This window comes from Hemiscyllium ocellatum, chromosome 1 (genome assembly GCF_020745735.1).
Source record: "Hemiscyllium ocellatum isolate sHemOce1 chromosome 1, sHemOce1.pat.X.cur, whole genome shotgun sequence".
Lineage (NCBI taxonomy): Eukaryota > Metazoa > Chordata > Chondrichthyes > Orectolobiformes > Hemiscylliidae > Hemiscyllium > Hemiscyllium ocellatum.
The window spans coordinates 39,820,133-39,834,942 of NC_083401.1; the positions used below are offsets into that span (position 1 = coordinate 39,820,133).

At 41.6% G+C, this 14,810-nt stretch overlaps 1 protein-coding gene across 3 annotated transcripts in view; it reads left to right on the forward strand.

Moving 5' to 3' along the window:
* The window catches only part of ctif (CBP80/20-dependent translation initiation factor), a 218,924-nt gene that overhangs the window by 111,384 nt on the left and 92,730 nt on the right, over positions 1-14,810 (forward strand). For 2 of the 3 annotated variants that reach the window (XM_060848810.1, XM_060848895.1), the window contains exons 5-6: positions 1,540-1,647; positions 9,981-10,056. In XM_060848810.1, coding sequence (XP_060704793.1) covers positions 1,540-1,647; positions 9,981-10,056 — 184 coding nt within the window. The remainder of the gene's footprint in view (positions 1-1,539; positions 1,648-9,980; positions 10,057-14,810) is intronic. The other variant, XM_060848971.1, reaches the window with a different exon arrangement.

Here is a 14,810-nt window from a genome sequence, read left to right on the forward strand (position 1 = left end):
AATTGTCTTACCCCAACCTCTGTTCTCTGCTGTTCTCAATGATTCGCCATCCTCTATTTATTCCAAATTGGAAATTAGCTTTCGTATTGAGAAAGGATAATGTTATTTAGCTTTTCTAGTTCTGTCACTAGATTCACCATTCTGAAAAATATGCAGCTCAGCTACCAGAACAGGCATTAGCATGTGATGCTTTTTGTAGTTCAGAGATGTGCACTCGATCTCTTGGACTGTTCTGTGCACATCCAGATCAGACTCCCATGCACAAGGGAAAGGCATTTGTATTTTAATAATGGTGGTGCTTTACCTTCAGGTGATGCTGAGCTTGAAAGAGAGAGACTACAAGAAGTAAAAGCAGCAGAGGAAACTGAAAATAAGTAAACCTATCTTTGTATCTTGCACAGAAATGATTTTGACTGTAACATGGAAATTGTTGTGACTTCCTGTTTTCTAATTTAAATAAAGTGTTTAACCCTTGGAGTTTCAATATCTCCAGGGAGCACTCTGTTTTCTAGGTCAATCATTTTCAAAAATAACTTCAGTTCACAGAAATAGAGTCCCCTGATACTGTAGAAATAGTGTGATTTAGTAGGTAACTTGAATAATATGATATTGTACTCCCAATGCTGTTTTAATAAACAATGCAAATAGTATTCTTAAGGGTTTTGAATCTGTAAAAACAACTCATTGGTAAAGGGGAGAGAAGAGACAACAAATCTTCTTCTATACCCAGGATATTATAATTGAAGGAGCACAATTCTATCTCCTGTTTAATAAACCTGTCTAGAAGCATTCACCTTCTCTCTCTCTCGCTTGCTGTGTCCTCCATTGTCTACACATTCTGTCCCATTCTGCTTGTGTACAAATTGTGGTGTCGGCGTGCAACTGTCTGTTATTCTGATCTTATCCTTCTTTATACCGAACATTTGCCAATAAACTATGGCTTTTACCCATCTTTGTTCGTAATTTCTGTGATCTGGTGCTGTATGTTGTTAAAATTGCTGAAAGGCTTTGCCAAGTAATGACAAAAAGAAAAATGGCAGCTTTCATCTTCTAAGACTGTGAGAGTTCTAATGCAGTTCTTTCTCTCATAGCTGTAACTCCATGTTTGAAGAGCTGAATCTTCTGATGCTTTGTTTAAAAAAAAGATGGGTTAGTGCAAACAGCTTTGAAGATTTGAGAAACAATTGCTTCCTTGCACATAGCAGGCTCTTTTCAGAGTAGGGCTAAAAAAAGCCTAACTTGAGAGCATATAATTCATTCTTTCAATTTGGTACTGAATGTGGGGGGAGCGCTGAGTGAGAGAAGGATATCTCCAGAAAGGTGTAGGTTATTAACTGAAAATACAAACAGGTGGGGAGCAGGGGGTCTATCAGGTACACCTCTATTCCTCTGGAAAGCAGAGTGAATAAGGAAATTTCCTGTTCAACTGAAGACAGACTTTTGTGGGCCTGTCCCTCTGGAAACCAGAGACTAGTTTGAAGACTGCATGATGCAGGCCTGTTTCCCTGTGAGTTATAATGTGCGGGTTTTTTCTTACAGTGGAGCAACATGGGATCTGCAGCCTGAGAAATTAGATTTCACCAACTCGTTTCATCGAAAGCATTTACAAAACGCTTCCAAGTACCTCCCCCACATTGATCAAGAAGGGTAAGTATCATCTCTCCAAATGTCAAAGGGCAATTCTTGATGTTTCTCCCAGTTGGAGAACCATATCCCCACAATTTTCCTCTTGGATGCTCTCAAAATGAACACATTGTTTTCTGAGACTGAGAGGAAGGAAAGCAGTCTATGGAGGAGCATTCTTCAGAACTCTGCATGAACAATCCTAGATAGAAAACCCCACTGCATGAGAAGTTGCATCCTGTTCTCCAGTATTATGTGTACTCAGGATGCAGACATTACTGGCAAGCTTAACATTTGTTGGCCATCCCAGCTTGTCCTGTGAAGACGGTGATGGAGCTTCTTCTTGTTTAATAGTGTGAGAAGACTGACTTGCTGGGCCTATTCATAGAGTAGGTAAAAATCAACCATATCTGTTACCCACAGAGAACATTCTTTAGTGGTCTGAGTAGCTTCATAGAAGGGGGTCTGAGTTCTACTTCACATATGCATTTTTTTTTCTGCATTTATAAATTTGGTGCTGGAACCCTCTGCTATGATTTTGCTATGGTTTTGGCATTGAATATGCAATATTCTGTCAGATGGAGCACAGGCCAAATGCAAAGTTTTAACTTTCTATAACCTTTCCCATGTAGTGACCTCTGATACATCAGTGATCATATCCCTCAGTATCTACCTCTCTAAGATCAGTGCCACAATATCATGAGCAGTTTTGTGGTGAATATCCACATGACACAAGCAGCAGTGTTCTAGTATACATGGAGTTACATTTGCTGACTGTGGGCAAGATTTGAATCAAGATTCCTTGGATGAATGGACAATTAATTGTTATGATCTGTGATTATTCACTGTTCCATCCAGTCTCCTGTATTTGAGTGTATCTTGGTGCTTTAACCAAGTGCTACTGGATCACAATTACATTATTTGCATCCAAACCTTTTCTAAAGTGTGGTGCCCAAAGTTGATGAAGACCTCCAAATGAGGCTAAGCCAGTGCTCAGTGTAGGTTTAAAATGACATCCTTGCTTTTATGCTGTCTGTCTCAGTTAATGTAGCCTAGGATGCTATATGTTTAATTTATGTATGCTCTCAACCTATCTTGTCAGATTCAATAATTTATACCCAGTTCCCTCTGCTGCTGCATCCCTTGGAATTGTTCCCTTTCTTTTAGACCATGTCTCTGTTCTTTCTACCATAATTAATCATTTCTCAATATGCTGCATTAAATTTGATTTGGTACTCGTCTGCCAGTTTCACCAATTTGATTATTATGTCCATTAGAAATTCTGCACATTTCTCACTACAGGTCACAATGCTTCCAACTTTCATATCAACTGAGCATATTGAAGTATGCCCTAGATATCAAGGTCTAAATACAAATGTATATCAGGAAGAAGAAGGATCCCAAAACTGATCCCTGAGAAACTTGACTAGAAACCTTCCTCCAGCTGGAAACTATCCATTAACCACTACTGTCTCCTTGACACAGCCAGTTTTGTATCTATCTTACCATTATTCCTTTTTGCTGACGAGGCTGTTGTGTGGCACTGTATCAAATGCCTTTGGAAATTCATTATATGACTCCCAACAGTGTTATCATTATCGACTCTCCTTTGTTATAGCTCCAAAAATCTCCAGCAAGGTAGTTAAACATGACTTGTCCATAACAAATTAGGAGAATCATAAAAAACAATATGCAGCAAAGTACAGCGCAGTAACAGGCCCTTCAGCCCACCAAGCCTGCACCGACTTCTTACTTAGAATTACTACGTATTGACCATATGTGGTTTCTATCCCTCTGTGTGCCTCCTGTTCTTGTGTCTACAAGATACCCCTTAAACGTTGCTAACCTGCCTGCTTCCACCACCTCCACTGGCAGTGTGTTCCAGGCACCCATCACCCTCTGTGTGAAAAAGTTTCCCTGTACTTCTTCCCTAAACTTTCTCCCCCTCACCTTGAACCTGTGCAGTCTTGTATATGACGTTTCCATCCTGGGGGAAAAAATCCTCTATCTAGCCTAGCTATGCCTCTTAAAATTTTCTTGACACCTATCAGGTCTCCTCTCAGCCTTTGTCTTGTCAGTGAAAACAGTCCAACTTTATCCAACCTCTCCGCATAATTCAAACTGTCCAGATGAGGCAACATCTTCCTAAACCTTCTCTGCACCCTCTCCAAAGCATCCATGCCCTTCTGGTCGTGTGGCAACGCGAACTGCACGTAACATTCCAGATGTGGCCTAACTGAAGTTTTACACAGCTGTAACATAACTTCCCAGCTTTTATATTTGATGCCTCAGTCAATGAAAGCAATTGTACTGTATGTCTTCTTGACCACAATATCCACCTGTGTTGCCACTTTCGGGGATCTGTGGACCTGTATGCTGTGATCCCTCACTGTGTCAATGCTCCTAAGGATTCTGCAATTTAGAGTATAATTCGCACACTTGAACTTGATCACCTTGCATTTGTCGGATTAAACTACTTCTGCCGTTTCTCTGCCCAAATCCACAATCTACCTATATCCAGCTGTGTTCTTTGACAATCCTCCTCACAATCTGCAGCTCCACCAATTTTGGTGTCATTTCCTAAACTTACTAATCAGACCACCAACATTTCCTCTAGATCATTTATATATAATTACAATCAAAAAAGGTCTCAGTACTGAACATTACAGAACACCATTAGTTACTGATCTCCATTCTGAAAAGCACCCTTCCACCACTACTCTATCTTCTGTGACCGAGCCAGTTTTATATCTATCTAGCCAGTTCACCCTAGATCACATAGACTCTACCTTCTTTGCCAGCCTGCCATGAGATACCTTATCAAATACCTTACCAAAGTCCATGTAGACAATACCTACTCCCTTTCCCTCATCAATCATTCTTGTCACCTCCTCATAAAACCCAATCAAGTTGGTGACACATGATCTTCCCCACACAAACATATGCTGTCTATCACTAACAAGTCCATTTGCTTCCAAATGTGAGCAAACCCTGTCTCTCAGTGAGCAAACCCTGTTTCTTCTCCAACAGTTTACACGTCACTGCTCACAGACCTGTAATTTCCTGGATTATCTGTTTTCCTTCTGAAACAAAGGAACAACATTGGCCATTCTCTAGTCCTCTGGAACCTTACCTGAGGCCAAAGAGAATGCAGAGATATCTGTTAAGCTATTTCCTCTCTTGTATCCCACAGGATCCAGGGATAGAACCCATCTGGGAACAGGTCTACCTTAATGTATTTCAAAACACCCAACATTTGCTCCTTCATTATTTTGACCCACCCAAGTGTATTTCGATACCTTTCACTAATCTCAGTATCCCTCACATCCCTCTCTTTCTTTGGTAATTACTGACATAAAGTACTCATTAAGGATTTCACCCATTTCCTTTCAATCCACACATAATCTCCACCCTTTATCCTTGACTACTTTATCCCTAGCTACCCTCTTGCTCCTAATAAAATGCCTTGTGACTCTCCTTAACCCTGTTAACCAAGGACATTTCATGGTTCCTTTTAGCCCTTTCAACTCCCTGTTTGAGCTCCATCCTGTTTTCTCTGTATTCTTCAAGGACTTCATCTGGATTTAGTTGCCTAGACCTTAGGTATGCTTCCTTATTTTTGACTATGCTGATAATTCTGCCTGTCATTCAAGGTTCCTGAATCTTGCCATTCTTGTCCTTCATTTTTACAGGAACATGCCTGTACTGCACTTGCACATGTAAGATCTGAGTTTACCCTCAAACAGCCGCTCCCAATCCACATTCTCCAATTCTTGCCTAATTTGGTTATAGTTGCCCCAATTTTGCACCTTCATCCAATCTCCATTCTTGTCCTTAAACATAAGTATCTGAAAACTTACAAAATTATGGTCACTATTCCCAAAATGCTCCCCCCATGAAACTTTGATCACCTGGCTGGGCTCATTTCCCAAAACAGGTTCAATATGGCCTCCTCCCTTGTTGGGACTTGTTTCAATAAACCTTCCTGGTCACTCCGAACAAATTGCTCCCCATCCAAACTCCAGGCACTAAGGGACTCCCAGTCAGTATGAGGGAATTTAAAATCACCTATCAGAACAACCCTGTTATTTTCACATCTTTCCAAAATCTGAATATATATCTCTTCCTCCATCTCTCATGGGCAGTTGGGAGATCTGTAGTGTAATCCAGCTTTGTGATTGCACCCTTCCTGTTCCTAGTTCTACCCATAATGCCTCACTGCAAGATCCCTCCAGGGAGTTCTCCCTCAACACAGCTGTGATATGCTCCCTCACTTCTTTTGCTTCCTCCTCTGTCTCATCTAAATCACTGATAGCCCGGAATGTTGAACTGCCAAATCTGTCCCTCTTTCAACTATTTCTTTGTGATACCAACAACATCACAATTACATTCATTAATCCAGGTTCTTAAGTTCACCTGTCTTACCTGCTATAGTTCTTTCTTTGAAACAAATAGAATCCCAGCTGCCAATTCCACTGAGCTGAGCAACCCACCCTGACTGCTCTTGCTCTTAACTATATTTGACATAGACTCAAGCTCTTCCCAAGTCTCTATACTCACTGATCTAATGTCCTGGTTCCCAACCCCCCGTCAGACTAGTGGAAACCTTCCAAAGTGGCTCTATAGACCCTCCCTGCCAGGGTATTGGTGCCCCTCCAGTTTAGTTGCAACACGTCCTTCTTGTACAGGTCCCACCTTCTCTGGAAGACATTCCAATGATCCTCCCCCTTACACCAACTCTTAAGCCATGTATTCAAGTGTACTGTGTCTGTGTTCCTAACCTCAGTAGCATATGGCATGGGAAGTAATCCTGAGATTACGACTTTAGACATCCTGCTTTTTAATTTACGACTAAACTCCCTAAATTGTCGTTGCAGGACCTTGTCATTTGTGCCAATATAGTCAATAACTTCTGTCCATTTCCCTTCTTGTTTCAGGGTGCCCTGTACCTGCTCAGAGATCTCTATGCCCTGGCAGCAAGGAAGCAAGATACCATCCTGGAGTCTTTCTCGCTGCTACAGATGTGTCTGTCTGTGCCCCGATTATTGAATCTCCAATTACTATTGTTCTGCTGCACTTTGTATAGCAGGGCCAGACATAGGGCCGCTCCTGTGCCTGCTGCTGCTGTCACCTGATGGGCCAATCCCTTTGTCAGTCTCCAAAATAGAATGCTTGTTTGACAGGCGGACAGCTGCAGGGGGCTTCCACACTGACTAACAGTCACCCATCTATTTTGCTGTATCTTGGGTGTGACCAAGTTTCTATGAATCCTATCTATGTTGCTGTCCACCATTTGTGTGTTCCTCAAACTGTTGCTCAAGCTGATCCATTTGTTCAGTGAGCAGATGAAACTGGATATCCTTCCTGCAGGTGTAATTGTCTGGATAGCCTCCGTGTCCATGATTGCCTACATCTCGTAGGTGGAACACAAAGCACCACCAACTGAGATGCGTAACCCTCTGTTAATTTTTAGGTGGCTAATTAAAATTTTTGTTATTACTTTCAAACAAATAGCATCCTCCAACTTACTATCTGAACTCCCTGTACTAACCAGAAGATACACTAACTGTACCAACCTTTAGAAAAACTGAGACACACATACCCTGTACTGCAGTGCGATTCCTTCATCTGTAGCCATGATGTGGAGGTGCCAGTGTTGGACTGGAGTGGACAAAGCCACAAGTCGCTTGACACCAGGTTATAGTCCAACAGGTTTATTTGAAGTCACAAGTTTTTGGAGCAATGCTCCTTCAAGTGAAGTCTGTTGGACTATAATCTGATGTCATGTGACTTCTGACTTTGTTCAACTGTTGCCCTGGATTAATACGAACTAGCTCCTGATCAGTACCAATCTATCGGGAACTCTGCCCCCATATCTCCCTGTGACTTCAGCAGGGTACTTCCCCAGAATGGGTAGCTGCTGGCTCCTCCAGAGAGGAACCTGCCTGAACCAAAATTAGGCCTGAGAGCCCCCACGCTCAATTTTAAATCATCCCCAGTACAGCCTCCTACCTCTGGCTCCTGCTGAAAGGAATGTGCCTGAACTGAACATCATGTCAAACTTCAACTGTTAACTCTGTTTCTGTCTTCACAGATGCTGCCTTATTGTTTTTTATTCCTCAGCAAATCCATACTAGCTCTCTTTAATTGACATGCCTTTTCTCAAGTGACAATTAATTTTGTTCTGACTTATTGCATATAGAAAAAAGTCAGTGACTGGCCTCTGTCGTTGCTGGACTGACTAACCTTAACACCTTCTTTTGACAAAGATTTGCAATTCTCCAGCCCTTTGGCACCAACGTCAGTCTAAGGAAGTTTAGAAAATTATGGCCTCATTTATGTTAACTGCTAGTTTCTTTTCAGACTCTTGCTTTGCTTATCTTGTGTGCTTTATACTTTTGCTCTGAACCTTCTGAATCTTTGTCGTGTTAACCACCTGTCATTGCTCATAAACACACTTCTTCCTCCTTCATCTTACGCTCTATCTCTTCCGGCATCTAGGGACTTGCCTTTCCACTACATAGGAATATACTTTTGTCGAACTGAAGACAAACCATTCTTCACATTTTGCCTGCCGACTTTTGATTCCAATTTATCTGACCCACACTCACCCTGTTAGAGTTGGCATTTCCTTGGTTAATTATTCTTCTTCTAAGTCATTCCTTGCCCATTTGTACAATCCACCCAAACGTAATGATGCAGGGATAGCTCTCCTTCAAATGTCCTCCCATTGAAACATAGATCACCTGTTTGCAAATAACTAGATATAGCAGTAACTCCTTTCTCATTGAAATGTCTGGCATGCTATTATCTTCCTCTATCAGCAATACTGGAAGTAATTAGTCAACATGTCCTTCATTTCTTTATTTCGACTGTTCTATCACATTTATGACTTTTCATGGGCCTACTTGGCCCTGACTACTCACTTCTACTGTTGCTGGATTTGATATTACTTGCAAGTTTCTTTCCATAATGCTCTTTCAGCTCTTACACGCCTGGTAACTGCAGATTGTATTTGTGTAAAGCAGTGTGTGGTCCTCCATTTGATTTTCCTTTACATGCTGCACCTACGTGATCCAAACGATCAATAATTGTTCACAGAATCTCTACAGCGTGGAAACGAGCCATTTGGCTCAAGTTTACACCATCCCTCCGAAAAGCATCCCACCCAGATCCAACCCCCTCTCTATTCCTGTAACACTCCAGATCCCATAGATGTCCTAACCTGGACATCTTTTGACTGTGGGAGGACACCAAGCACCAGGAGGAAACCCACGCAGGCACAGAGAGAATGTACAGGCACTACACAGACAGTCGCCCGAGGGTGGAATTGAACCTGGGTCCTTGGCACCATGAGGCAACAATGCTAACCACTGAGCCATTGTGCTGTTCAACAAAAATACTTCAGTTGAAAACACCTCCAGGGAAATAGATGCATTCTGCAAAAACATGTATTTCATTGTCAGTGTTGGGGCAAAGCTGCGTACTGAGTTGCAGTGTCAGAACTACTGCACCTTCTTGCTCGAATATCAGCTTTTCCTTTGTGCCTGTGAGGATTGATGGACTAATGCTGCTCTTTTTATGGAAGAGATTAATCTGCTATGTGCTTGTAAAAAGGTTTTGAATGTTCCTGTTTCAACCCAAAACCACTGATCTCTGAATTAACTGAAAGGAGAGCTGCTTATGTCGATATGGCTTCACTGAAGATCACAAATTTAAAAATAAAACCATTTTAATGTTCCATTACTCTTTAAATGGAGTATTTTAGGCATTATTTTTAAGGCAGTTGATTTCATTGGAACAGATAAACGGCTTGGAGAAAAACAGGCAAGGAAGTTCATGAGAGAACTCTACTACAGTATCACCGTCTTATTGTCGGTTCAGAAATATTGACTGATTTTTAAATAAACTTTTCTCAACTGTTTCTAGTTCTGCTTTCTATGACCCAGTCGGTTAATGTACTTCAAAGAATTCTACTGGGAGGATCATGGGCAAATTAATTTTTCACTTGATGGGTCATTGTTTTTGTCTCCTCCCCACGCTGCAGTAAGGGAAATGAATGTACTCTAAGGGGAATTCTACAGTGAATGGGTGGATGGAAAAATTAAATTGCAACACAAGACGGGATAAAAGGAAGAACTGAAGTATTTTCAAAATTGCAAATGGTATTTATGATGGGAAATAGGTGTATTCTGCAAACACATGTATTCATTGTCTGTGTTGGGGAGAAGCTGCCTACTGAGTTGCAGCAGTCAGAAATACTGCATCTTCTTGCTAGAACATCATCAGCCTTTCCTTTGTGCCTGTGGAGATTGAAAGTCTCTGGACTAATGCTGCTCCTCTTGTCATTTGTACAGGATGGTGAAGGGAAAGTTTGAAGAGGATGGAAACATTACCTTGAATGACCTGGAGAAAGTGCTTCCTGTGCGGCAGGTACATGTGAATGTCATACTGCAAACTCGTTTACATTCTCCGTATTGGAGTCAGATCAGGATTTGGTGCTTGTAGAGGCAAAGTTCTATGTAATATCAAGTGGATGTGGCTGTGGAATAGGGAGCAAGGTTTTTGTTTGTCTCAAGTTAACTGTTATTTTGAAGCTTTATAGTTGGGACTCCACAGTGTAGCTTGTCCCTTCAATTCTGTAGTTTGGGTTGGAATCTTAAGATAACTGGGCTGAAAATTATTATGTAGCTTTGTAAGGGTGAGTGCAACTGATGCTGTGCATCTGGTTTAAATCCTCATACAATGACATGCTTGCAGCTTCAGGAGTAACTAAAACCACTGAAAGCAATTACTTTCAGCAATGCTGATAGATCTGGGGAGTTGAAGAGTTTAAAATTTTGTAGCCTGTTCTGCCATCTAGTGACTATGTGTAAGATTACGACTCCACATTGGATGTAGGGAAGAGATTTTGTTAAATCCTAATGTCCGGTGGAAAAGGCATCATGTGTCGGCGTAACTTTGGTGGGCCGAAGGGCCTTTTCCTCTGATATTCTGCTCTTTGTACTCTAATATGCAAAATGTGGAGAACAAACAGGACTTGGATACTTAATCAAAGTGCTCAGAGAGTTGATGTAGACAAAACAGGCTGGATGGCTTCCTTATGCACTGTTATAATTCTGAGATGTGCAGATGCCAGAAGTTGCTGTTTGATTCACTCCTTAATAGTGAGCACTGTTAACCTCATTGTGGGTGTTTCTTAATTCAAAATCCTATAAAGATTTGGGAAGTGCATGGTTACAATTTTTACAATGAACGAAAAACTTGAGAATGATTACAGAAAGATAGCAATGACCTGATAGATGTGACTATCAGTGGTCATTGTACAGTACAAACTGAAGGTGATCACTGAAAGAATTTAAGCAGAGAATAGAAAATTGTTGTCCAAACAGAGACTGGTCAGAATGTAAAACTGTCAGCAATGAACTATTGTTAAAGCAGAGCCACTGAACATTCTTAAAAGAGAATTTGCTATTAATACCAGCAGGGAGAAGAGGATTAGACTCTGGATTATGTAGAGAAAACTACTGCCTCTCATGTTTGCATTGAGAACCACTTGCTGCTCAGTTTGACGACATGTGGCAATTAATATCTTATTCTCTTTGTGATTGACCACCCAGCTACAGTACATAGCTAGGTTTGATTTTCCTTTATTCTTTCATGGAATGTGGACATCGCTGGCAATGCCAGTATGTGTTGCCCATTCCTGATTGCCTTTGAACTGAGTGGCTTACTAGGCCATTTCAGAGGATAGTTAAGAATCATTGCATTGCTGAGCGTCTGTAGTCACATAAAGGCTCCTTTCTCTGAAAGGCATTAGTGGGGTTTTGCAACAATCAATGATAGTTGTCACAGATATCTTTACTGAGGCTAGAATTCAATTCCAAATTTATACTCCAATTGAAATTCTTCCACCTGTCGAGGTTTCATATGCAGTCCAGCTCAATTTCCACGACCTTCCATATCTGCCACACACTTCGAAAGGATGCATGGACAATCCCGATGGAAATACACATGAAGATAATTAGTATTAATAAACACTACATTTTGGATCATGTGAAACTTCACAACAAAGAAACAAGGGCAACAAAGAAGGGAAAAGATCAAAGTGAACATTGAAGGGATGGAATGTAGAAATCATTGAATTCTGTATAGTGTGGAACCAGTCTATTCAGGCCCCATTTCATCCAGTTCCACAATTCAGTACGATTCACAGCTGATCATGCAACTCAATAGCCTGTTCCTGCCTTCCTACTATATTATTTGATCGACCCCATACCCTTAGACTATGACCCCTGGTTCCAGACTCCCCTTCCCCCAAACATCTTTCCTGCACCTATCCTGTTTTACTCCTGTTGAATTTTTTATAGGGTCCTACTAGATCAGTACCTTGACCCCCAAATTCTTCTGAACTCAAGTGCTAACCAATTCAAACTGTACTCATACGTCAGTCTTGCCATCCCAGGAATTAATTTTGGTCAATCTTTGCTGAATTCCTCTATAGCAAGAACATTCTACCTCAAATAAAGGAGCCAAAGCTGCACACAGTATTACAGGTGTGGTCTCACCAAGACCCTGTCCAATTGCAGCAAGACATCTTGTTCCTGTAACTGAATCCTCTCTATCGTGATTGGAACGATGTCAGCCAGGTGGATATCATAGAATATTAGTTCCCTGATTGGACCAGATTAATAGCCCCAATTGGGGGAGTCCTGGCTGACAGATATAAACAGGAGTGTCAGGGGTTCTGCTCACTAGGAGCCAGCCCTGTGCTGGCTGGGTCAGAGTCATGTACTACATGTGTGTAAATAAAAGGTGACTTGGTGACAGGATATTGACCTTTGTGGAGTTATTTCACTCCCACTACGAAGGCCAAAGTACAGTTTGCCTTCTTTACTGTCTGTTGCACCTGCATGCTTACTTTCAGTGTATAAGGACAGCCAGGTCTTACTGGATGTTCTCTCTCTCTCTCTGTATCTCTCTCTCTTTCTCTCTCACTCTCTCTGTCTGGCTCTCTCTCTCGCTCTCTCTCTCTCTCTCTCTCTCTCTCAATTTATAGCCATTCAGTTAACTATTAACTTTCCTGGGGTTTTTTTAGATAAACTTACCTTCATCCACACTACACTATTTCAGCCATGCATTTGCTCACTCATTCAGCTTGTGCAAGAGATTTTAAGTATTGTGCTCAATCTAACCCATTTAAAAAATGCTATTTTGTTTAATACCTTTTAAAAGGGTCAGGAGTCTGGAATTTAATTACTTTGCCAAAGATAGATTAAATAAGACACTAGGTTAGCTATCTAACCTAATCTACAGTACATATTCTTAGCATAGGATTTTTAAGTGGCCAAAGAAAATCTCTGAGGTTTTCCTCACCTTGTATCTATGTGTTGCATTTTTATAGAAAGAATAGGAAGAGACCGGATTCTTGGCAGTGTGGAGGAACAGAGAGATCTTGGTGTCAAGTAAATAGATCCCTCAAAGATGCAACCCAAGTGGATAGGGTTGTTAAGAAAGCATGTGGTGTTTTGGCTGTCATTAACAGGGGGATCGAGTTTAAGAATCGTGAGGTTTTGCTGCAACTCTACAAGTCCCTGGTGAGACCACACTTGGAATATTGTGTCCAGTTCTGGTCACCCTACTATAGGAAAGATAGAGAGGCTTTGGAGAGGGTGCAAAGAAGGTTTACCAGGATGCTGCCTGGACTGGAGGGCTTGCCTTATGAAGAAAGGTTGAATAAGCTTCGACTTTTCTCTCTGGATTGAGGTATACAAGGTAATGAGAGGCATGGATAGAGTCAATAGCCAGAGACTTTTCCCCAGGGCAGGGTTGACTGGGACAAGGGGTCATAGTTTGAAGATATTAGGAGGAAGGTATAAGGGAGATGTCAGAGGTAGGTTGTTTCTGCAGAGAGTTTTGAATGCATGGAATGCGTTGCCAGCAGTGGTGGTGAAAGCAGAGTCATTTGGGACATTTAAGCGCTTGCTGGACATGCACATGGACAGCAGTGAATTGAGGGGTACGTAGGTTAGGTTGTTTTATTTTACATTAGAATTAATCCTGGGCACAAGATCGTAGGCGGAAGGGCCTGTTCTGTGCTGTATCTTTCTATGTTCCATGTTCTAGACCTCATTAAATGGAAATTATTAAACCAAAGGGTATGCTGGAGCAGAGAAATCTGGTGTAAGGAATTAAAGGTGGAAGGACAAGTGGAGGGAACAGTTAATAATGGATACAGTAGCCCCTGGGATTGATTTGATTAGATTACTTACAGTGTGGAAACAGGCCCTTTGGCCCAACAAGTCCACACCGACCCTCCGAAGAGCAACCCACTCAGAACCATTCCCCTACATTTACCTCTTCACCTATCACTACGGGCAATTTAGCCTGGCCAATTCACCTAACCTGCACATTTTTTGGACTGTGAGAGGAAACCGGAGCACCCAGAGGAAACCCACGCAGACACAGGGAGAATGTGCAAACTCCACATAGACAGTTGCCTGAGGTGGGAATTGAACCCGGGTCTCTGGCCTGCCAGAGTGGCACAGAATACAATGGCAGGGAGGTTAGGCTGATTTTGCAAAAGATTTACTTAGACCTCAGCTAGAATATTATGAACAGTTTGGTACCATGCTTTAGCAGGAACGTGAACGTATTGAAGAGAATGCAGAAGAGGTTAATGAGAATGGGTCTAAGGATGAGACACTTCAGTTATTAAGATAGTTGGTAACATGTGGAGGTTTTGGAGAAGTTGGAACTCCTTTCCTTTGATAAGAGTAAGAGCAAGTTAGAAGTTTGTTAGAAGTCTTCAAAATCATAAGGGTTATGGACAGAAAGGTGGGAAGAAACATTTCCTGCTCATAAAAGGATCTAAAACAAGAAGGCACAGATTTAACCTGATTCGCAAATGAAGTAAATCCAATTTGTGAAAAAAACTTTGATTTAAGCCTGAAGTGCACTGCCTGGAAGTGTGATGGGAACACGTTCAGTCAAGCACTGAGGACAGCTATAGGTGATTGTTGGAATAGAAACAAATGCAGGGTTATGGGCAAGTGGTGGGAAAACGGCACCAATTCGTGAGGCTCATTTGGCAAGCCAGTGCAGACACAATGGGCTGAATGGCGTTGTTCTGCACGGGAACAATTCTGTGGGTCTGTTGTAGTCTACTTGATAACATTCGCTACAAT